Raw genomic sequence first — 25,717 nt, 5'->3', positions numbered from 1 at the left:
ATTCTGTGTCTCCCTCTCTCTCTGCCCCTCCCCCGTTCATGCTCTGTCTCTCTCTGTCCCAAAAATAAATAAAAAACGTTGAAAAAAAAAAAAAATTTATAAAAAAAAAAAAAAAAAAAAAAAAAAAAGAAGTATCATGATCGGACAAACCTGAAAGTCTAGATTAGAAGTTTTATGACTTCCCAGTTACTGAATATGTATCTTTGTGTATATGATGTCTTTGCAAAAATGAATAAGTGTAAATGAATAAGTACAAAAATGAATGAATGAATTTGATGTAAATTGTGCCAATTGGTATGGAAACATACAGTTCCAACATTAAACTTATTAAAGTTTTAAAACTTAAAAAAAAAAACAAAAAACCACAAACTATTGGTGTTCTATGTAGAAAACCCCAAAGAGTCGATCAAAAAAATTGCTAGAACTAATACATGAATTCAGCAAAGTTGCAGGATATAAAATCAATGTGTAGAAATCTGTTGCATTTCTATACACCAATAATAAAGCAACAGGAAAAGAAATCAAAGAATCAATCCCATTTATAATTGCGTCAAAAATATTAAGATACCTAGAAATAAACCTAACTAAAGAGGTAAAAGATCTGTACTCTGAAAACTATAGAAGATTTATAAAAGATACTGAAGAGGACACAAAGAAATGGAAAAGCATTCCACGCTCATGGACTGGAAGAACACTGTTAACATGTCTATACTACCCAAAGCAATCTACACATTTAATTCTTATCAAAATACCACCATACTCTTTGCAGAGCTAGATCAAACAATCCTAAAATGTGTAGAGAACCACAAAAGATCCCAGATAGCCAAAGCAATCCTGAAAAAGAAAAACAAAACTTGGAGGCATCACGATTCCAGATTTCAAGCTATATTACAAAGCTGTAGTCATTAAGACAGAATGGTACTGGCACAAAAAACAGACACATAGATCAATGGAACAGAACAGAAAACCCAAAAATGGACCTACAACTATATGGTCAACTCATCTTCGACAAAGCAGGAAAGAATATCCAATGGAAAAGAGACAATCTCTTCAACAAATGGTATTGGGAAAACTGGACAGCAACATGCAGAAGAATGAAACTGGACCACTTTCTTACACCACACATAAAAGTAAATTCAAAATGGATGAAAGACCTAAATATGAAACAAAAAAACCATCAAACTCCTAGAGGAGAACACAGATAGCAACCTCTTTGAGCTCGGCTGTTCCGTGTTCTTACTAGACATGTCACCAAAGGCCAGAGAAACAAAAGCAAACGTGAACTACTGGGACTTCATCAAGATAAAAAGTTGCACAGTGAAAGAAACAAACAACAAAACTAAAAGGCAGCCTACACAATGGGGAAGATATTGGCAAATGACATATTTGATAAAGGGTTAGTAACTAAAATCTATAAAGGATTTATCAAACTCAACACGCAAAAAACAAACAAACCAGTTAAGAAACCAGCAGAATACATGAATAGACACTTTTCCAAAGAAGACATCCAGAGGGCTAACAGACACATGAAAAGATTTTCAACATCACTCATCATTAGGGAAATAGAAATCAAAACCACGATAAGATACCACCTCACATCTGTCAGATGGCTAAAATTAACAACACAAGACACAACAGGTGTTGAAGATGCAGAGAAAGGGGAAGCCTCTTGCACTGTTAGTGGGAATGCAAACTGGTGCCGCCACTCTGGAGAACACTATGGATATTCCTCAAGAAACTAAAAATAGACCTATCCTATGATCCAGCAATTGCACTATTAGGTATTTACCCAAAGGATACAAAGATACAGATTTGAAGGGGTACATGCACCCTAATATTTATAGTAGCATTATCAGCAATAGCCAAACTATGGAGAGAGCGCAAATATATACAACTGATTAGTCATCAGAAAAGTGAAATCTTGCCATTTGCAATGTCATGGATGGAGCTAGAATGTATTATGCTAAGAGAAATAAGTCAATCAGAGAAAGACAAATATCCTATGATTTCACTCATACTTGTAATTTAAGAAACAGAACAGAAGAACATTTGGGAAGGCAGGGGGTGGAGGGAGAAAAGAAAGGGAGACTCTTACTGATAGAGAACAAACTAAGGGTTGATGGAGGGAGGTGGGTGGGAGATGTGCTAGATGGGTGATGTGTACCAAGAAGGGCACTTGTAATGAGCACTGGGTGTTGTATATAAGTGATGAATCACTGAATTCTACTCCTGAAATCAATATTGCACTGTATGTTAACTAAAATATAAATTAAAAAAATTATTGATGGGCTTATAATGTTTAAATACATAATACATATGACAATAATAGCAAAAGGGAGGGGAGAAGGAAAAATCTATATTGGAGCAATGTTTTTAATGCACTATTTAAACTAAGTTGGTATTAACCCAAATTACATTGTTTAAAAATTTTTTTTAATGTTTATTCATTTTTGAGAGACAGAGACAGAGGAGGAGCAGAGAGAGAGGAAGACACAGAATCTGAAGCAGGCTCCAGGCTCTGAGCTGTCAGCACAGAGCCCGACACGGGACTCGAACCCATAAATGGTAAGATCATGACCTGAGCCGAAGTCAGACACTTAACCAACTGCACCACCCAGGCACCCCTACATTGTTTTTTATTAAGCCACAGGGCAACCACTAGGAAAGTAACTAAAAATTATATATAGTAAAAGAAACAAGGAAATTAAAATGGTACAGTAGAAATATCGATTTATCACAAATGAAGGCAGTAATGGAGAAATACATAAAGAAAAAGCACATAAAACATATAGAAAACAAACAGCAAATGGCAGATGTGAATCTTACCTTATCCGTAATTACATTATGTGTAAGTGGCTTAAACATGCCAATAAAAGGCATAAATTGGAAAAATGGATTTCAAAAGATGATTTCACCATGTGCCATCTACAAGAGACACAAATAGGTTGAAAGTAAAAGGACACACAAAAAAAATATCATGCAGGAGGGGAAGATGGTGGTGAAGCAGGAACACCGTAGGCTCACCTTGTCCCACAAATACAATTAGATAACTATTAAATCATCCTAAATACCCCAGAAATCAATCTGAAGACTGACAGAACAAACTCCATAACTTACAGGTAGAGAAGAGGCCACATCGATGAAGGTAGGATGTGTAGAGTCATGGGTTGGGAGAGAAATAGATCAGCCATTGCAGGAAGGAGGGAGCCACAGTGGCAGAGAAGGGTGAGAGACAGATTAGCACACAGGGGAGTGCATGGATAAAACTGATTCCCACAGCAATTGGTTTGGAAAGCGAGATGGGCTGAATTTTGGTAGTTCCTGCAACCAGAGGGGCGTAAAGCCTAGAGCTTTAAAGGTCAGCAGGCTTGGCTCAGATAGAGTCTGAAGGCATTGGGCCTGCTGTTAGAGAGAAGGCAGGGCAAGCAGCCTGCAGAAATACAGCATGCAAACAGTGATCTCAAGAGCACCTGGGTCACAAGGTGGGGAGGTTATTTGGTCATCTCAGAGTATGTCCCAGAGAGGCAGCATTCACATATAGAACCCTCCAGAAACAAAGGAATTGACGGTGCCATCCCCACCTCCACCCAGCAAAAGCACAAGACCACCTGCAGGAGGCAGAGCAGTGCTGACACTCATAGCTTACTTACAGCAAGTCCCACATCTCCTACTCCACGCTCCAATGGAACCACCCTTCTTTGTCATGCTTGCCTCAGTCCTAGCACAGTGGGACCCATCCCCCAGAAAACTGGCCCAAACCCCTACCACCACTGTGTGTCCCAATTTGGGAGTTTTGCAAAGCCTCAGTTCCAGCAGTGGTGGCAACAGGTGTCATTTCACAAGCAGACCAGAGCACACCTAATTAAAACATACCACAGTCAGGCCAGGGACCAAAGTCTGCCCACAACAGTCAAACAGAGTCTCGGCAGACAATTAGCCTGAAGGATAAAGTGGCCAGAAAAGAACAGCAGAGAACATTCCATACACATTGAATAAACCCCAGAAGCACTAGGCCCTGTGGAATAGGGGACACTACATGGCAGGTCACTACAGGACCTCTTCTTCATAAGGCCATTACCCTCAAGAACAGGAGATGTAGCTGACTTTCCTAACACAAAGAAACAGGCACAGAGACTTAAACAACATGTGAAGACAGAGAAATCTGACCCAAAGGAAAGAGCCGGAAAAAAGCCATGGCTGGAGATCTAAGCAAAAGAGATACAAGTTAACATGCCTGATGGAGTGTTTCAAGCAATAATCATAAAAATATTCATTGGATTTGAGAAAAGAAATAAAAAGAACCAGTCAGAGATAAAGAGCAAGATTAGATATACATTTAGTGCAATGTAGAGCAGGCTGGAAGAAGCAGAAAAATGAATTAATGATCTAGAAGACACAGTAATGGAAAGTAATCAAGCTGAACAAAGAGTGAAAAAAGAATTATACAAAATGACAACAGACTTAGGGAAATCAGTGACTCCATCAAACATAGTAACATTCATATTATAGGAGTGCCAGAAGACGAGAGAAAAGGGGGCAAAAAATTTATTTGGAGAAATAATACCTGAAAAATTCTCTAATCTGGGGATGGAAACAGATATCCAGATCCAGAAGGCACAGAAAACCCCCATCAAAATAGACGAAAGCAGATCCATACCAAGACATATTGTAATCAAACTGGCAACAATATAGTGATAAAGAAAATTTAAAAGAAGCAAGACAAAAGATAGTAACATATAAGGGAAAATACATAAGGCTATTAAGGGATTTTCCAGCAGAAAGTTCCAAGCCAGAAGAGAGTGGCATGGTATATTCAAAGTACAGAATGGGAAAAATCTGCAGCCAAGAACACTCTATCCAACAAGCCTATCATTCAGAATAGAAGGAGAGATAAGGAGTTTTTTCAAACAAACAAAAAACTAAACAAGTTCATGACCACTAAAGCAGCCCTGCAAGAAAAAATTAAAGGTCTCTTTGAATGGAAAGGAGAGACTGAGAGTGACAGTATAAAGGCAGGAAACACAAAAGCAGTAAAAATGAATATTTCTATAAAAAAAATCAGTCAAGGAATTCACAAAATAAAAGGCTGTAAAATATGACGCCATATATTTAAAACATGCAGAGGAGAGAAGGATGTGCTCGAATGACCATTAATTTAATATAGACTGCTATACACAGAAAATGTTATATACAAATCTAACGGTAATAACAAATCAAAAACACTAATAAATACGCAAATGATAAAGAGAAAGAAATCCAAATATATCACTAAAGAAAACCAGCAAACAATGAAAGAAAGACAAGAAAGTTTCAGGGAAAATTTTCAGAAACAACCACAAAACATAACAAAATGATGAAAAACACGTATCTATCAATAATTACTTTGAATGTTAAGTGGGCTAAATATGCTAATCAAAAGACACAGGGTGAAAGAATGGATAAAAAAAATAAGACTCATCTATATCCTGCCTACAAGAGATTTATTTTAGACCTAAAGACACCTGCAGGTTGAAAGTGGGGATGGCGGAAACATCTATCATGCAAATGCATGTCAAGAGAAGGCTGGAGTAGCAATACTTATATCAGACAAAATAGACTTTAAAACAAAGGCTGTAACAAGAGACAAAGAAGGAAATCACATAATAAGAAAGGGAACAATTTAACAAGAAGATAGAACAACTGTAAATATTTATGCACCCAACATTAAAGCACCCAAATACATAAAACAGTTAATAACAAACATAAACTAATCAATAATAATAAAATAATAGTAGGGGACTTTAACATCCCGCTTATATCAATGGACAGATCATCTATACAGAAAATCAACAGGGAAACAATGGCTTTCATTGACACTTTGGACTGCTGTATTTAACAGATATATTCAGAACATTCCATCCTAAAACAGCAGAATACACATTCTTTTCAAGTGCACAGAGAACATTCTCCAGAATAGATAACATATTAGTCCACAAAACAAGCCTTGACAAATTCAAGACTGAAGTCATACCATGCATCATTTCTGATCACAATGCTATGAAACTAGAAGTCAACCACAAGAAAAAGTATGGAATGACCACAAATACATGGAGATTAAATAGCATGAATGGGTCAAACAGGAAATAAAGGAAGAAATTTACAAAGTACATGGAAATAAATGAAAAGGAAAACACAAGGTCCAAGCCTTTGGGATGCAGCAAAAGCAGTTCCAAGAGGGAAGTTTATAGCAATATAGAGCTACATCAAGAAGCAAGAAAAATCTCAAATAAATGATCTAATCTTAGACCGATAGGAGCTAGAAAAAGAACAACAAACAAAACCTAAAACCAGCAGAGGGAAGGAAATGATATATATTAGAGAAAAAAAAATGGTATAGAAACTAAAAAAAAAAAAAAAAAAAAAATCCACTAGAAAAAAAAAGAGAAAAGACTCAAATAAATGAGAGAGGAGAGATAACAACCAACACCACAAAAATACAAACAATTATAAGAGAACATTATAAAAAAAACATCTGCCAACAAATTGAGGCAACCTGGAAGAAATGGATAAATTCCTAGAAACATATAAACTACCAAAACTGAAATAGGAAGAAATAGAAAACTTGGACAACCAGCAAAGAAATTGGATCAGTAGTGAAAAAACAAAAGTCCAGGACCACATGGCTTCACAGGCAAATTCTGCCAAACACTTAAAGAAGAGTCAATACCTATTCTTCTCAAACTATTCCAAAAAATAGAAAAGGAAGGAAAACTTCTAAACTCCTTCTATGAGGCCAGCATTACCCTGATACCAAAACCAGATAAAGACTCCACTAAAAAAGAGAAGTACAGGCCAATATCCCAGATGAACATATATGCAAAAATGCTCAACAAAATACTAGCAAACCAAATCTAACAATACTTTTTTTAAAAAATCACTCACGGGGCGCCTGGGTGGCGCAGTCGGTTAAGCGTCCGACTTAAGCCAGGTCACGATCTCGCGGTCCGTGGGTTCGAGCCCCGCGTCGGGCTCTGGGCTGACGGCTCGGAGCCTGGAGCCTGTTTCCGATTCTGTGTCTCCCTCTCTCTCTGCCCCTCCCCCGTTCATGCTCTGTCTCTCTCTGTCCCAAAAATAAAAAATCACTCACACAATCAAGAGGGATTTATTCTTGGGTTACCAGGGTGGTTCAATATTTACAAATCAATCAACATGATACATCACATCAATAAGAGAAAAGATAAGAACCATATGATCATCTCAATAGACATAGAAAAAGCATCTGACAAAGTACAATATCCATTCATGATAAAAATCCTCAACAAAGCAGATCTAGAGGGAACATACCTCAACATAATAAAAGCCATATATGGAAAAACCCACAGCTAACATAATCCTTAATGAGGAAACACTGAGAGCTTTTCCCTAAGGACAGGAATAAGATAAGGATGTTCACTCTCACCACTTTTATTTAACATAGTACTGGAAGTCCTAGCCAGAGCAATCAGACAAAAAAAAAAAAAAAAAAAGAGAGAGAGAGAGAGAAATAAAGGGTCTCCCAGTTGGTAAGGAAGAAGTAAACCTTACACTATTTGCAGATGACATGATAGTATATATAGAAAATCCAAGACTCTACCAAAAAACTGCCAGAATTAAAGAATGAATTAAGTAAAGTTACAGGATACAGAATCAATGTACAGAAATCTGTTCCATTGCTATACATCACTAATGAAGCAGCAAAAAGAGAAATTAGGAAAACAATCTCATTTATAATTGCACCAAAAATAATAAGGTATTTAGGAATAAACCTAACCAAAGAGGTGAAAGACCTGTACTCTGAAAACTATAAAACACTGATGAAAGAAACTGGAGATGGTACAAAGAAATGGGAAGACATTCCATGCTCATGGATTAGAAGAATATTATTAAAATGTCTACACAACTCAAAGCAATCTATATATTTAATGCAATCCCTATCAAAATACCAACATCATTTTTCACAGGAGTAGAACAAATAATCCTAAAATTTGTACGGAACGACAAAAGACCCTGAATAGCCAAAACAATCTTGAAAAAGAAAAGCAAAGCTGTAGGGATCAAAATTCCAGACTTCAAGTTATATTACAAAGCTGCAGTAACCAAAACAATATGGCAACTGGCACAAAAATAGACACATAGATCAATAGAACAGATCAGATAATCCAGAAAGTAATTCACAATTATGTGGTCAATTAATCTTTCACAAAGCAGGAAAGAATATCCAATGGGAAAAAGACAGTTGCTTCAACAAATGGTATTAGGAACACTGGACAGGTATATGCAAAAGAAGGAAACTGGACCACTTTCTTACACTATACAGAAAAACAAACTCAAAATGGATTAAAGACCAAAATGTGAGGCCTGAAACCATAAAAATCCTAGAAGAGAACACAGGCAGTTATTTCTTTAACATAGGCCATAGCAACTTCTTTCTAGATATGTCTCCTGAGGCAATGGAAACAAAAGTAAACTATCGGTACTACATCCCAGTAAAAAGCTTTCTGCATAGTGAAGGAAAAAACCAACAAAACTAAAAGACAACATACTGAGTGGGAGAGGATATTTGTAAATGACATATGCAATAAAGGGTTAGTATCCAAAATGTATAAAGAACTTATAAAGCTCAAAACCTAAAAAACAAATAATTCAATTAAAAAATGGGCAGAAGACATGAACAGACATTTCTCAAAGACATCCAGATGGCCAACAGACACATGATAAGATGCTCATCAACACCTACCATCAGGGATACGCAAATCAAAACTACAATGCAATATCACCTCACACCTATCAGGATGGTTAAAATCAACAACACAAGAAAAAACAGGTGCTGGTGAGGATTGGAGAAAAAAGAACCTTTGTGCACTGTTGGTGGGAATGCAAACTGGTGCAGCCAATGTGGAAAACAGTATGGAGTCTCCTCAAAAAGTTAAAAATAGGAATCCCTACTATCCAGCAATCACACTACTGGGTATTTACCCAAAGGATACAAAAACACTAATTCAAAGGGATACATACACCCCTATGTTTATAGCAGCACTATTTAGAACAGTCAAGATATGGAAGCAGCCCAAGTGTCCATCGATTATTGAATAAAGATGCTGTGGTATATACATATAATGGAATATTATTCAGCCATAAAAAAGAATGAAATCTTGCCTTTTACAACTACATGGATGTAGCTAGAAAGTATAATGCTAAGTGAAATAACTCAGTCAGAGAAAGACAAATTCCATATGATTTCACTCATATGTGGAATTTAAGAAACAAAACAAATAAGCAAAGAGGGGGGAAAAGACAGAGGCACAAGCCAAGAGACGCTTAATTACAGAGAACAATACGATAGTTAGCAGAGGCGGGGTGGGTGGAGGGATCAGTTAAACAGGTGACAGGGATTAAGGAGTGCATTTGTCCTGATGAGCACCAGGTGAGAGATGTAATTTTGAATCACTATTTTGCACACCTGAAACTAAAACTAACATGACACTGCATGTTAACTGGAATTAGAAAATTAAAAAAAAAAGAAAAAAGACACAGCATATACCCAACACATATCACCATACTTACACCATATACACTTACCACACATATATTACACACACACCACCAGACACCAAACTCACATTACACATGCCCTACCCATATACCACTCATACTACACAAACAACCACACAACACACACAAAAGACACAAACACATGTATCTCACTAACGTACAGCATACATATAACCAAGACACAAGAAACACACAACACTCATACAACACACACACCACACATGTAATACCACAGACACACATTTCACACATAAATATATTACCTACACACCAGGCATACACACCACACAGTCACACATAAAACATACCCAACACACACACCACACATATACCACACATAGAGTAGACACAAACACAAATACTGCACATACAACACTCACACCCTGCATACACCACCACATACAAAAAAACACTTCATACATACCCAACACACACACCATACACATTATACATACTAACACACTCCACACACACAACACTCACAAAATGCATAAACCACATACCAACTCAAGACATATACCACATTATTGTCACATAAAGATCACACATTTAACACACACACATCACACAATAACACCACACATTCACAACATACACAAAACACACATACCACACAAACACACACGCTAAAAAAAATCATGGAAACATTAACCAAAAGAGAGCTGGGAATGGCTGTATTAATATCAGACTAAATTAGTTGTATTAATATCAGACTAAATTGACTTTAGCATGATAGCACATATATAATCCAAACTTTTGTTGTGGAAGTTTGTCAAAAGCTTTTTGAAATTGAAGTGTTTTTCTTCTTTATCCATATATTTGCTCCTACAAGTTCTAAGAAAACATAAGGTTTTAGTGCCACTTATATAAACACATCCTTCTATTAAATCATGCTTCCTATATATTCAAATTTCTATTCTCTGTGTGTGGCACAGAATTCTGCTTTTTAGCATTTTACAAACTGCATTAAAATATAGATTTTTTCCCTTGAGTTGAGATTTATAGATTTAAAAAAAAATTTTTTTTAATGTTTATTTTGAGGAAGAGAGAGACAGAGTGCAAGCAGGGAAGCAGCAGAGAGAGAGGGAGACACAGAATCCGGAGCAGGCTCCAGGCTCTGAGGTGTCAGCATAGAGCCTGACACGGGGCATAGAGCCATGAACCATGAGATCATGACCTGAGCCGAAGTTGGATGCTTAACTGACTGAGCCACCCAGGTGCCCCGAGGTTTGTAGATATTAAGCTAGAGAAAAAACACACAGAATTCAAGACAGCTGTTAATATTTCTTAAAGAACTTGTAGAGGTGCCTGGGTGGCTCAGTCGGTTAAGCATCCAACTTCGGCTCAGGTCATGATCTCACGGTTCATGAGTTAGAGCCCTACATTGGGCTCTGAGCTCACAGTGCAAAGCCAGCCTAGGATTCTCTCTCTCCCCATCTCTCTCTCTGCCCCTTCCCCACTTGTGCACGTGCTCTCTCTCTCTCTCTCAAAATAAAGGAATAAACTTAAAAAAAAAAAAAGGAATAGTCTGAAAAACTTTAGTCAAATATGTGTTTTTAATTTAATGAACTATTAATTTTCATTAGGAGTGAAATTATCTCCGTTTCCAAAACCCTAAAACCTTATTTCAAGTAAATAACTCTAGAGATTTAATAAGAGGTAGAAATTAAGAAATATGAAAAAATATCTACAATCTACAAAGACTAGTCTTGGTCTTAGAACATATCAGTAACTTAAATGTACATAACACTTCTCAGATTTTAAAGGCATTTTCTATACATTGCATTATTTGATTCTTTCAAGAACCCTTGCCAGATGGCAGAGTAAGTACCGTTACTCCCATTTTACACATTAAGAATCAATGGCTCATCAAAGACAAAGTGAGTCCCCAGGCAAGATGACTAATAAGTTTCAGAGTTGGGCTCTTCTGATTCGAGGTCCATTGGCATTTCCTAAATCTCACAGTGCCACTAGAGACATAACTGTAAGGCACAATTATGCTCTTCTCCTTTTGTAATTTACAAAGCAATAATAGGGAGAGCTACAGAGAAAGAATGTTCAGGTGGCTGAATCAGATTCTTAAAGGGATCTTCAATAGTATAAGACTATGGTGAGAGACTATCTATTCATCTTAACTGCTACTTCTAGATACCTTTAAAAATCCGTTCCCTACCAAGAAGTGTTTCTTTTTTTCTAAAAAGTGAAAGAAGGTAAAGAGGTAGAAGGAGGACTAAGGCAGTAGAGGATTTTTACTTCTGTTTCAAGCCTTTTTCTGAAAAATCTTTAGCCTTTTCAAAAATTATTTTAAAAAAATTTTTTTTAATGTTTATTTTTTGAGAAAGAGTGAGAGTGCAGAGGGGCAGAAAGAGAGGGAGACACAGTATCTAAAGCAGGCTCCAGGCTCCAAGCTGTCAGTACAGAGCCCAATGTGGGGCTTGAACTCACAAACCGCGAGATCATGACCTGATCTGAAGGTGAATGCTTAACGGATTAAGCCACCCAGGTGCCCCCCAAAACTACTTTTTGATTAATACTTTTTGGTATTAAATTTGAACCTATTCTAAAAATATAGGCAAACTGTCAGAGAATGGTGAGTCAAATGTACTTGCATTCTTACTGAGGTCATTTCCAGTACAGTAAGGAGAGCTTAGCTTATATTATGATTTTAAAATAGTCTGCAAATTAATAATAAGTTCATACACAAACGCCATTCAAAACACCTGGTCATATCAAGTTAACATCTGTTATAGATTAATTTCTCTTTTTTAGCTGATGGGGCACCTGGGTTGCTCAGTTAAGCGTCTGACTTTGGCTCAGGTTATGATCTCACTGTCCCTGGGTTCAAGCCCCGCATCAGGCTCTGTGATGACATCTCAGAGCCTGGAGCTTGCTCTGGATTCTGTGTCTCCCTCTCTCTCTGTCCCTCCCCTGCTCACACTCTGTCTCTCTCTCAAAATAAATAAACATTAAAAAAAAATTTTTTTTTTTTAATTCTCTTTTTTAGCTGAAGTGATGAGTGGGCAGTGAAAAAGTTTTTTAAAAGAAGAAAAAATGGGGGCATCTGGGTGGCTCAGTCAGTTAAGTGTCCAACTTTGGCCCAGGTCATGATCTCACAGTTCGTGAGTTCGAGCCCCACATCAGGCTCTGTGCTGACAGCTTGGAGCCTGGAGCCTGCTTCGGATTCTGTGTCTCCCTCTCTCTCTGCCCCTCCTCAGCTCATGCTTGCACTCTGTCTCTGTCAAAAATAAATAAACTTAAAAAAAAAAAAAAAAAAGAAAAAAAATAAAGAAAAAAAAGAAAAAATAATTCTTAATAAATTACATCAAATAAAATATCCTGATGTATGATGAATTGTGTTAACAACATATTAGCAATACAAACTACCTTACTGCTTTAAAAAAGAAAAAAAAATCATTAAGAAAGAAGTTTCTCAACTTAAACAACTCCCACTTATTTTGGCACACATTATTTTTACATTGACTGAAAATTTTTTTCAGAATAACTTACCATTCTTTAATAGTTACTTCTCTAATCCCTTCTCCAATGTCTGAGAGTTTGAATTGAACAACTTGTCCCTGCAGAGCTTCAAAGAAAAATGAAAAATGATCTCATTAAATATGTAATATACTTCTAATAGATGCTTTTATAGCTAAAATTAGAAAATATTCTCAAGCAGAAGCAGAAACCATTGCATTTCACAGATAAAAAAGTGTTTCATAATTTTTAAAAGCATAATTGTCATTCATAACCATCAAAGATTTAAATAAATTATTCAGTATCACAGACCTACTGATATTGTCACAGCACTTACATTTTCCAACTTCCAAAATAATGTTCCTTTACAAGGGTATAGAAGGCCCAACTAGCTGGATAGCCTTGTTTTCTGTTATTAAACTGTAATGATCACTAGTGTCCCACTCTTAGATCTCTTCTGACTTCATATAACTATTCTCATTTTTAGTGGCTAACGATCAGGCGTACACATCTAGAAAACCTGATGAAAAATTTCTCTGTCCACCATGTTCTGCCAACTTATCATTAAATTTCAGTCCTCTTTCCATTTTTCACCCCTTTTTGAATTTCTACCCCCCACTTGTGTAACAATTAGATACAAATGATACTTTATGGTAATTATTCCCAAGAGAAAGTATTTCTGGTCAACAACCTATGTTCCTCTCACTTTTCCACGGTAACATGTGACTCTGAATGGATTCCAGAGTGCTCCTCTAGGGGACACCTGGGGGGCTCAGTCAGTTAAGCCTCTGGCTCTGGCTCAGGTCATGATCTCATAGGTCATGAGTTGGAGCCCTGTGTCAAGCTCTGTGCTGACAGCTCAGAGCCTGGAGCCTGCTTCAGATTCTGTCTCTGTCGCTCTTTGCCCCTCCCCACTCGCACTCTGTCTCTCTCTCTCTCAAATATAAGTAAGCATTAAAAAATCTTTTTTAAAAAGTGCTCCTCTATCTTCAGACTGCTGTTAATTAAAATTGCTTATAAAACACACAACAAGCTGATTAAGGTAGTAAAACTTTCTTCAATAAATATGAGGAGTCAGTTAATGGTTAAGAAATACAAATACATTTCTGATATAGAGGTATTAGGTACCTCTTGTTTCCTCTCTATCTAGTAAGTTGGGTCCTCTCACAGCCTGTTGCTCGTAGTATAAACTGGAACCTCTCTGAAAAAATAGTTTGGTGTTAAGTATCAAAAGCTTAAAGAAAAAAAAAAAAAGAGGGCGCCTGGATGGCTCAGTTGGTTAAGTGTCCAACTTGGGCTCAGGTCATGATCTCACGGTTCACAAGTTCAAGCCCTGCATTGGTCTCTGTGCTGACAGCTCAGAGCTTGGAGCCTGCTTCAGATTCTGTGTCTCCCTCCCTCTCTGCCCCTCCTCCCCCACCCACCCCCCATCTCTCAAAAATAAATAAACATCAAAAAAAGGAAAGTCCTTCTCTTTGACTCAATAAGCAATTCTGCTTTTAAGACTTTTTCCCCCATGAGGAAACAATTAAGATAGGTACAAAAAGATTTATGTTCAATAATAGCTTTCATAGAGTTAAAATGAAGACTTGGAGTATCAATCTAAGTCACCAAAAAATGACAAGTAAATACACTACGGTACTTCTATACAAAACAATATTATGCAAGGAACAACATGTGCAAGAAGAACATGGAAATATAGTGCACAGTATGGTTAGGGAACAACACACAGCTCCATATGGCTGAAGATAGTATATGCGGCAAGAAGTCAGTCCAGATTTAAAAAGACTTTCTTCGTGGTGCCTGGATGGCTCATTTAGTTAAGCATCTGACTCGTTATTTCAGCTCAGGTCATGATCTCACGGTTTGTGAGATCTCTCTTTCTCCTTTGCCCCTCCCCTGCTCACACATGCACTGTCTCTCTCAAAATAAATAAATAAACTTAAAAAAAAAAAAAAAAAGACTTTCTTTGCCATGCCAAGGTGAGGTGTCTGGAATTTATCCTAAAGGTAATCAGGAGCCAGTTGTAAGTAAAATATGGTCATAAATTTTTTGCAGCTGCTCCCATAAGACATAGAGTCTGATTCACCACAACTTAAATCTATGCTGGCCTGTCACTTGCTTGGACAATAGAATATAGCAGAAATGAAGTTGTACAAATTCTGGAGCCTAAACCTCAAAGGACCTCGCAGCATCTTCTACCTTCTCCCTCTTGGAATACTGCCTTGAGATCCCTGAGTAAGGAAGTCTACTGGAGGATGAAAGGCTATATGGAGAAGAAATGACAGGCCCCACCTGAAAACCAGCACCACTGTCAGACATGTATGTGAGACCATCTTAGACCTTCCAGCCCAGATGATCCTCCAGCTGAAGACAGCCATATTAGTGAGTTCAGTGAAACCAGCAGAGGAAGCACCCAGGTAACCCTGAGAATACTGAGAAATAATAACTCATTGTTGCTTTAAGCCATGAAGTTGTAGACAGGGTTATTATTCAGGCATAATAAATCAACAGGGCATACCATCTGCAATTTCAGATCTGTAACCTGAGATCTGTAATTTTGGAAACAAATGTCTCTGGCAGGAATGTGGTGGATGGGGTTGGGGAAGGAGTGACAGACAAAGCAGTTAGGAGGCTACTACAGGTAAGAAACTGAAGTATGGAACTTAATATATTTATATATTTTCAAAGCTGTCTAAAAAAGAGAAGACAAATTTAAAAATCATGTAAGATGTAAAATTAATAGATTTAGGTAACCAATTTGATATGAAACAGGAATCAGGAAGACTTCAGGTTTCTAGCTTGAATATCCATTTAGGGAGGGGATATAGGAAAAGAATATATATCCAGAGCATCAAAACAGTGCCTTGGCAGATAGTAGGTGATCAATAAATATCTGTGTTAAATGGATTTATTCTCACAACAATACAATGACTTAGATACTATGATTAATCCCATATTACAAATGATGAAATAGAAAGAAATTAAGTAACTTGCTTAAAGTTACACAGCTAGTAGGAGTTTCCACTTGAATGGCTTCTATCTTCTGTGAGAAGACAAAAGATCAACTTTTAAAATAAAAATCTGAGCCTGGATGGCTCAGTTGGTTGGGTGTCTGACTCTTGATTTCGGCTTAGGTCATGACCTCAGGGTTGTGAGATCAAGCCCCTTGTTGGGCTCCATACTGGGTGTGAAGCCTGCTTAAGATTCTCTCTCTGTCTCTGTCTCTCTCTCTTTCTCTCTCTCTCTCTCCCCCTCCCCCCTGCCTATGCCTCTCCCACACACATATGTGTGCATGCACATGCTCTCTCTCTCAAAATAATAAAAATAAAAATAAAATAAATAAATAAATATTTTTAAAAAGCGGTGAAGATAGGGTTTATATATCTTTGGATGTTGTGAAAGATAACCTGTAAAAGGCATGGAAAGACTGACTGATCTCAGGGGCTGGATCTGCCTGGAATTTCCCCAGTTTTCATTGCTAGCACAGACTAAGGCACCAAGTATCTGTCAAAAGCTTAACGATATAACAAAAGTCTAGGGTTATCAAAGTTCTAAACAGAACATCAGGAAAAAAAAGTTTTAATGTGCTTCCCAAATCTAATACCTAAAGCCTCAAATTCTTTACAGAGGGTAGAAAAACAGGACAAAGGTAATTAAATGGTAAAAGTCAGGGATCTTTCTACTCAGAAGCACCTTGGGCTGGTTTTATCACACAATCTTAACACAACAGACTGAGGTAAGTGTTCCATCCAACCAACAATATAGTGACAATACAAGGATACAATCTGTTAAGTCAACAATTTACCTGGCTATTGCACTTAGCTGAGTCAGATGACAAAGAACAGGTGGCCCAAGACAATCCATTCCCCACATTTGAAGACACAAGCATTAAGGGAAAGATGTGAAAGGGGTGAGGGGGCACAAAAAAAAAAAAAAAAAGAAAAGAAGAAAAGGACAGATTCGGGGAGAGCAAGGAGGCTCAGGCTAGACAGAAAAGGTTAACTTTTTTTTTACTTTGATAAGTCTTCAATTACTTTTTAAAAAGTTCTGGGTAAGATACAAAACCTTATTTCTTATGGGCTATTTTGAGATCATACTTACCAGCAGTTGTTTTCAGCAACTGATGTGGATGACTATACTTGAATGAAGGATAACCAAAGAAACACACATATTTTGGCTTCAAAACATGAACATTACTACAGGTTTGAAAGTAGCGAACACAAATCTAAAGATGAGAAAACAAAAAAGTAAAAGCTTTTATGAATGTTCTCAACGGCTTTTCTCTGTAAGTATATATTCAGTTTCAAGTTTATTCTAAAGGTAGAACAGTCATTATCAAAATACAAACAATATGACAGTATCTAGGCCAAAATCTGAACTGGCCAAAACCTGGTGTCAGGGACAGTCAAGTTTATTAAGATAGGTTATTTTTTGAGTACTGTATGTCTGTTCGAGAAATCAAAGGAATTTAAACCCCAGAACCCAAAGAACATTTTGTTGTTCTTTTATTTAGTAAAATTATATCCCTGGAGTCAGATTTATTTATGTGCTTATGATCCTTGCCTAAAATTTCTTATAAAAGTAAAGAAATTTTAACATATTCTGTACAAACACATTGTAAGTACAGTTGAGTCAGTAAAGACTTCCTAAAATAAAACTTAAAAGAATTCAAAACTGACTTTTAGTATCTAAAGACACTGAAAAATATATGTAGTGCTGTATGGAAAGGTTTTCTTACTGGAATTTATGGATGACTCTTTAGATGCAACTATTTTATAGAATATCCTAGAATAATGCATGACAATATATAATAGAAATAAGTGTGCCTGAATCTATTTGACTTGATATCTTAAAACCTAGGTGTTTGAAATGCAGACTATTTTATTTTGAAAGTTAATATTTCAATGTTATTAATACCTGGTTAACTATATCACACTTTTAAATGTAATGTATAGAAATTTTTAACCTCCTTAATGTATCTGAGAATATTGTCATGTATTTCAAATTTTTTTATTAATGTAGGAGAGAGTTACTTTTACTTAAAAAAATTACTTTATTTTCATGTACTTTATATTTTAGTGATTAGCCCTTAAAATTTTTAAATTTGTAATACATATATGTTATGTATTGTAGCCATATTATAATATGTATTTATAAATAAGAATTTTGTTCTTTTTCTGACAGCAAATAATATAAAAACAAATATTTGGTTTACTAATAGGAATAATATATTTAAATTATTATGTGATATTTCACCTTAATTTCCAAGATGTTACTCATTTCTGAAGGCAAAGAAAAACTAAAGATCCCCTTCCTAAAACACAATCTTAAATCATGCATCTTAGTTTTACTTTAAGAGCTAATCCAAAAGCAACTAATCTTTATAATATCTATATTTTATTCTTATTAAAATTAACATTGAATTAACATTCAAACCTAACTGAAATTGATAGCTTAAAACATAGCAGATAGTGGAAGAATGCTCTTTTCCAAACCCCCATTTTCTATGTCCATACTTTCTACTTCAACTCCCATAACCGTGGCTCTTGGTCAACAACAAAATCAAAATTAAATAAATTTAATTTTGGGCGAGTAAATGGATGTTTTGAATTATACAGGTTCGCCTTGATTTTAAAAAAATAGTTCTTTTAAAAATAACCTTTGAAAGAAAATTAGACTATTAGAAGGTCCTACCTTCAACAACACAAGTTTTATTGAAGAACTACTAATCAGGCAAAGGAGGGACAAACTACCAAATGTTTACTGAATGCCTACTATGTGCTGGGTACTTTACAGGTCTTTAAATGCATCACCTTCCTTTTATCTCATAGTTATCTTCTGGAATAGGCACATTAGCCCTCTTTAACACAGGAGAAACGAATGATCAGAGAGGTAAAGTGATTTGTCCAAGGTCCTATAGCAAACAAATGGCAAAATTCAGCTCTGAAACCAAGTAAATTTGACTCCAAAGCTGAGGCTCTTTCTATCACACACTGTAACACACTGTTATACGTAGGAGAAATAATCTCTGCTTTGAACTTATAACTTAGCTGAAACAACACACACACACACACACACACACACACACACACACACTTGCATGGGCATGTATGCTCTTGTTTTTTGTAGTAAGTATTGGCAGCAGGTGTTAGAAGAGTTTAAGAATAGAGTCTTTTGTGTTTTGTTTTGATTTTTCAAGTTGGTTTGACCTAGGAAGGCTTCTTGGAGGAAGAGTTGAAGTGGACCTTGCATCATAAGTATTAATAAATAAAGAGCAGAAATGCACTTTAAGGCAGAGGAAACAGCATAAAGAAAGGAACTGCCGCAGGAACTTGTCTCCCGGGGCAGAGTGGCTTGACCAAATTTATAAAAGGGAGAAGCGTAAGTGGCTCAAGGACCAAATTACTGATGACTGTAAATGTCAGGATAAGGAGTTTGAACTCATACACTATAGGTTATTGAAGAAAAAGAACTAAGAAATTAATCTAGTTGCAGCTTATTGATTAGATTATAACAGGTAAAGCCAAGTAAGAGAGAAAAAAGAAAGTAGAATAGTATTTGAGGCATGAAAGAACAGGCTCCTGAAGTGATTTACAGCGGAAAAAGAGAAAGCAACGTAAGTGCAACAGGCATTATGCGATAAGTAGCAACTAAATGGATTAAGAGAAGGCTAAAAAACATTAGTGAAGCTGCTGAATGGAAAGATAAAAAAGCAATAGGAGGGAGAAAGAGAAAAAATAGTTTTTCAAGCTGAAAAAGACATTTTTCCTGGAAACAAAATATAAAAAAAAATAGGAGATGAAACAAAGGTTTAGCAGATTCAAGTAAGGAAATAAATAATAGTTGTTTATTGAGCAGTTGTTGAGCACTGCCAAAAACAGGGATTGTGCTGGGCTTGGGAATTCAAAGCTAAGTAGGCTACAGAATATAGTCCCTGAATTCAAGTTGCTTCATTACAGGAAGACAGATAAAATAGAAAAATTCAGGGTTAATTCAGTATAGGTTAATCAAGAGTCAAATGCATGATGCAAAGGTAGATTAGAGAACAAAATAGATGTTAATTCCTTCTCTTATGGAAAGTACAGTCCACACCTTCAAAGATAAAGACAAGGACATAGGTGATTATGACATAGTGTTATAATAGGAAAAATAGAGTATTAAAGGAACACAAAGGAGGGAGAAAGTAAAGATCTAAGGGATGAGTAGGAGTAATCCAGGTGATGAGGTGTGTTAGCAGATGAGGCCATAGGGAAGGAAGGCAAGAGTCTTTAAAGCAGAGGAAATACACATGCAAAGATCTGGAGTCTGGAGTTGAGAGAGAGCAGTGTGCTCAATTAACTTAAGTTCAATATAGTTCCAGTGTAGTTTAGTATGGGGTAAGGGTGAGGGAAGTGTCAGAGTGGGGGTTGGGATGGGTAAGTTTCAGCAAAAATGAAGCCAGAGAGATTTGGAAAGGTCCAGATCATAAATTGCCTCACAGTCTTTTAAATTTTGGACATTTTGCTTAGGGCAGTTTTAAGTGAGGAAATGACATTCTCAAATTTGTGTCTTACTTTTTAAGATCATCCTGGCTACACTATGGAGAATGGGTTGTAGAGCCACCAGATTGGAAGCAGAAAGTCCAATTAGTCCTTATCCTGAACGGACCAGGATAGCAGCAGTTGGGGGCAAGGCGGAGAATTACAACTAAATTTGGGAGATTTACAGGCTAGAATCAAAAGAGAAACAGGTCTGAGAGTTTAGTTCTGGAACCTAGAATCCGATGTGCCACTGAGGCATTACGGCAGAACTATGATGCGGCTAAATGCTAGCTCCTTCAAGACTCCGGGTGTTAGCAGTGGCCATGTAACATAGTCCTGATCAATGAGTCTGAATGGTACCACCCCTTCCTCCTTCCTGCCCTGAGTACGAAGTTGTAGAAGCTCTCTGGTAACCATGAAAAAGGGCAAACTTGCTGAAATGACAACCTTGATAAATATGAGCCACTTAACCAATACCAGCTTCCATCTAACTTCGGGATGCATAGATACTTAATTTCCCACTTATTGGCTGGGTTTTTATTACTTGCAGCTGAAAAATACTTAATATGTAGGCAATTGGAGATTTCCAGGACAGTAGAATATATATGGGTCTGGAGTAGAGCTGGCTTGAAGACTGGGGAACTTTAGGAATCATCAGCACATACATGGCAACTAAATTCAAATAAGTGGCTGAAATAGTCCAGGAAGTGCCAAAAGTGCTGAGGGCCAAAGTCAGAGCCTTTAGAAACACCAATACATATTTAAAAGTTGGGCAGGAGGGGCGCCTGGGTGGCGCAGTCGGTTAAGCTTCCGACTTCAGCTCAGGTCACGATCTCGCGGTCCGTGGGTTCGAGCCCCGCGTCGGGCTCTGGGCTGACGGCTCGGAGCCTGGAGCCTGCTTCCGATTCTGTGTCTCCCTCTCTCTCTGCCCCTCCCCCGTTCATGCTCTGTCTCTCTCTGTCTCAAAAATAAATAAACGTTGAAAAAAAAATTAAAACAAAAAAAAGTTGGGCAGGAAAACAGGAGATTGGGATGAAGTGGAAAACATATAGAAGAAAAATATTGGGAAGCTGGTGTTACAGAAGCCAAACAAGGAGAACTCTCAAAAGAGAGGCCAATACCTAGCAAGGTACAAATTTCAAGTTACACGGTATCCTCTGAGAACTCCTTTCAGACCCCCATCCCCCCTCCTATGTGTTCCTGTAACTCTATAATGTCCCATCATAGCACTTCTCAAGCTGTTATAATTGCTTGTTTGTGTGTGTCTCTCTCTTTCCTCTGTCTTCCACTACAAGGCTGTAATTAATCTGGGACCACAGGGGTCCTATTCATATTTGCATCCCTAGTGGCTGCACAGTACCTGGTACAGAGCAGGCTCTTGACAAATTTTGTAAAATCGGGGTTTGATCACTGTAAGACCTTAGGGAAGAGGAGTCCCAGAAAGAAAAACCCTACGCAGATAGGATAAAACACTATGATTACTAGGATGTTAGGTGTTTGGTGCTAAAGGGTTGTTGAAAGGGAGGAACTTCAGGGAAGATGGTGGTGGGTCGTAGCTCTGGTGATAAAAAGGTTGGAAAGATACGTGGCGCAGACACAACAGAGAAATACAGGTCCACAAAATAAAGCTTAAGCCTCTGCTCCTCGGAGGCAAGGGCCCATGGTGTTATGCTTTGCTTCATGGGTCTCTTCCTCTAAACTATAAATTCTCTGAGGCAGGGGTCGTATTGTCAGTGTTTGGCAGAGTGGGTGTCCAATAAATGCTTAATGATATATATCTGCATATCCCCAGCGCCTATCACAATGCCCAGCACCTAAACAGTGCTCAATAAAAGGCTAACGGGCGAAAGGCTAGATGAGCCTGGGTGTAGACAAAGCTGGAACGCGACCGAGTGGCGAAAGAAGCATGGCCAGGTAAGGCTGGGAGTGGGTCTCCAGACCGGTCTGCTCACCACCTTCTCTGCCCTTCATTTAGCATACATCCTTTTACCTCTCCGTCACGCGTGCCCTTTCCGCGTGGCACTCGGAGGACAAAGTAACACACCTCCCCGGGAATACTCCCGACACATTATCCCTTCCTGAACTCAACTCAAACCAAACCGCTTACCAGCCGCCCAGCATTCCGGCTCCAGGTTCCCAGCACTCGCACTGCGGCCATCTTACCCGGAAATGACAAGTGCACCGCGGTTGTTAGACTTGTCTCGGAGGTTGTTAGACATGTCGACCTATCCGGAGCCGGGAAACGCACCTCCCCCTGAGCGGCCAATGGCGAGGGAAGGAACGAGCCTCCCACCGGACAGCCAACCAGGGGGCGGGGCGGGGCCTGAGATAAACACTAGGGGGTGGAGAGTCCCGCGTGGAGGTAAAAGAGCATGCTGGAGGGGAAAGAAGTGGGGAGGAGTCAACTCAAAGTTAATTTCAGGGACAAAGTTGGGCAAGGCATTGCTGTGCTTACCAACGATCATCTTTTGAGTCCATAAAGTGGAAATAGAATGTTAAGGGAACACAAAGGAAGGGCACTTGTTGGAGAGAGTTATGGTGGAGGGATGAATTAGAAAATATCTGCTTTCAGCTTGTATTATAACCGCCTTGATTACAGAAAATGGGACATTTCTATACTCGGTGGCAAGGCTCTGTGCCACTAATTGAGTCACAAATCTATGTTGGAATACTATCTAGTGATTGATACATCTTACTCCCACTGAGTGTTCTTGATTAATGAAATTGCTTTTTCAATGTTCCCCCCCCCCCCCCCCCCGCCCCGAAGATAAAGTTTACCCTACTGTCTAAAATAAAGATACCAACACTATCTTTTCTTCTTAGAGAATGTTGTCAAATGCAGCTGCCCGGCGTACGCAATATATCACAGACCTACAACCTTTATCTACTTGCCTCTTGGAGAAATGTTAAGTTGAGGTCAAGTTGATAGGGGGTAGATCAGAGTATTATTGACAGTCAATCTTTCTCAGAGCAATTAAGACTCCAATTTCTAGAAATGTTCAGGATGACATTTGTCTGGTTCTTGCTTTTTACATGGGAATTAAAATCTGTACAGATGTCTAAAGAACTAAAGAGAAAAAAATGGGAACAAAGACAACATTGTAAGTCCTCAACATTGAAGGTTAGTTCACAGTTATTTCACAAATTTACTGTCTAATATTACCCAAACTCACACTTTTTTTTTTTTTGCTTTATTTGCTTTTCAGTATATTTCACATACACACTATTGCAAGCAATAATCCAAATCATTACTTTTATAACAAATCTGGGATGGTTAAAAAAAATTCAATTTTTTAACTGCCCTATCAACAAAACATTTTATAAGTATTATTAATATATTTGATAATCCCACATGCATGTGTGTTTTTTAACTTTTTTATTTTAGACAGAGCACATGTGAGTGGAAGAGGGGGAGTGGGGCTGAGGGAGAGAGGGAAAGGGGGGCAGAGAATCTCAAGCAGGCCATACTCAGTGCTGAACCCCACGTGGGCCTTGACCCCATGACCCTGGGATCCTGTCCTGAGCCCAAGTAGTCAGATGCTCAACCAATTGAGCCACCCAGGCACCCCACACATGCGTGTGCATTTTATAAAGATGAAGTAGCTGTGCCTTTGAAGTGAATTATTTTTCTTCCCAGAGCCCCTATACTACCTTCTTCGTCTAAATTTTCCCTTGAATTCTGCCTTCTCCTAAGAAAATATTTGGTTATTCTTTTCTTTTACCCTCTTTTTCCCTCAGTGGATTACTATTTCCACATTCAGTAATTGTGTGTGTCCTTATCTTTTAGCATTAACAGTTATGCCACCTACTCACTAGTTAATCCTTTCACTTGATCTCAAAAGAACCAAAGAACCATTTTCCCTTTGTTTTGTAAATAAATAAAATGACTGATTATGACCCATTAATTCCATTGCTAGGTATCTACCCAAGAGAAATGAAAACATATCCACACAAAGACTAGTATAAGAATAATGGAAATAGCATTCTTTTTAATAGCCAAAAACTAGAAACAGCCTAAATATCTTTCAACAAGGGAATAGATGAACAAAACGTGGTATATCCACCTCATAAAATATTATTTATCCTTAAAAATTACTGAAACACTGGTACATGCTATAACATAGATGGACCTCAAAAATACTATGGGAAGTAAAAAAAAAGCGAAACCCAAAAGTTCATATATTGCATGATTCTGTTTGTATGAAATGTCCCCCCCCCCCAAAAAAAAAACCACCCCAATCTACAGAGATAGCAAATTAGTGGTTGCCTGGGGCTAGGAATGGGAATGGGAAATGACTGCACAGGAGCAAGAAAAAATTTTTGTAGTGATAGAAATTTCCTATTATCAGACTGTGGCGATGGTCACATAACTGTAAAGTGTACTGAAAATCACTGAATTGTATAGTTAAAACAAGTGAATTTTATGGTATACTTCAATGAAGCTGTTAAATTTTGTGTCCTATTGTATACTTATAAAAGAATAATGTAACATATAGATAAGTCATACATAATAACAAAAACATTGGACCCATTATACAATTTAAGAAATAGAACATTTCCTATGCTGGTGAAGGTCACACTGTCTGCTCCTCCTCTAAACCCTTCTTTCACCCAAGGTAAACATCATCCTGCATTGTGTGTTCAGCATTCCTTTGTTTCCATATCTTTTATACAGATTTCTAACAATATCTTGTTCACCTCTGCCTATTCTTGAGTCTTATAGAAATGATATCAAATTGTATCCTTCTGCAACCAGCTTTTTATGACCATATTTATCCATTCTCTATATGATGAACATTTGTGCTGTTTCTAGTTCTTTGCCACTGCTATTACCACCAGTGCTGCTACGTGAATTCTTTTCTCTTGGACACGTGCAAGAGTTTTTTTAGGGCAGTGTTTCTCAGATTGTAATTAACATTCATATCAACTGGGAATCTTGTTAAAATGCAAATTCCAATTCAATAAATCTGGATGGGGCCTGAAATTCTGCATTTCTAGCAAGCTCTAGATGGTACAATTGCTACTGGTTAGCCAACTACACTTTGATTAGTAAGACAAAGATATATACTTAAACATAGAATTGTGTGGGGCGCCTAGGTGGCTCAATGGGTTAATCATCTGATTTCAGCTCAGGTCATGATCTCACATTT

At 37.6% G+C, this 25,717-nt stretch overlaps 1 protein-coding gene across 2 annotated transcripts in view; it reads right to left on the bottom strand.

Moving 5' to 3' along the window:
- The window catches only part of DBT (dihydrolipoamide branched chain transacylase E2), a 53,482-nt gene extending 30,682 nt beyond the window's left edge, over positions 1 to 22,800 (bottom strand). The window contains exons 1-3 of one of the 2 annotated variants that reach the window (XM_078451623.2): positions 22,675 to 22,800; positions 17,149 to 17,272; positions 13,078 to 13,153 (exon numbers count right to left, since the gene is read on the bottom strand). In XM_078451623.2, the coding sequence (XP_078307749.1) occupies positions 13,078 to 13,153; positions 17,149 to 17,272; positions 22,675 to 22,725 (251 nt within the window). In that variant the 5' untranslated portion in view covers positions 22,726 to 22,800. Of the gene's footprint in view, positions 1 to 13,077; positions 13,154 to 17,148; positions 17,273 to 22,674 lie in introns of those variants that run through there. The other variant, XM_078451624.2, reaches the window with a different exon arrangement.
- Positions 22,801 to 25,717: the final 2,917 nt, after the last annotated feature.

Source organism: Panthera onca, chromosome C1 (assembly GCF_046562875.1).
Source record: "Panthera onca isolate mPanOnc1 chromosome C1, mPanOnc1 haplotype 2, whole genome shotgun sequence".
In the NCBI taxonomy this organism is placed as follows: Eukaryota; Metazoa; Chordata; class Mammalia; order Carnivora; family Felidae; genus Panthera; species Panthera onca.
This window is presented reverse-complemented; position numbering and strand designations above follow the sequence as displayed.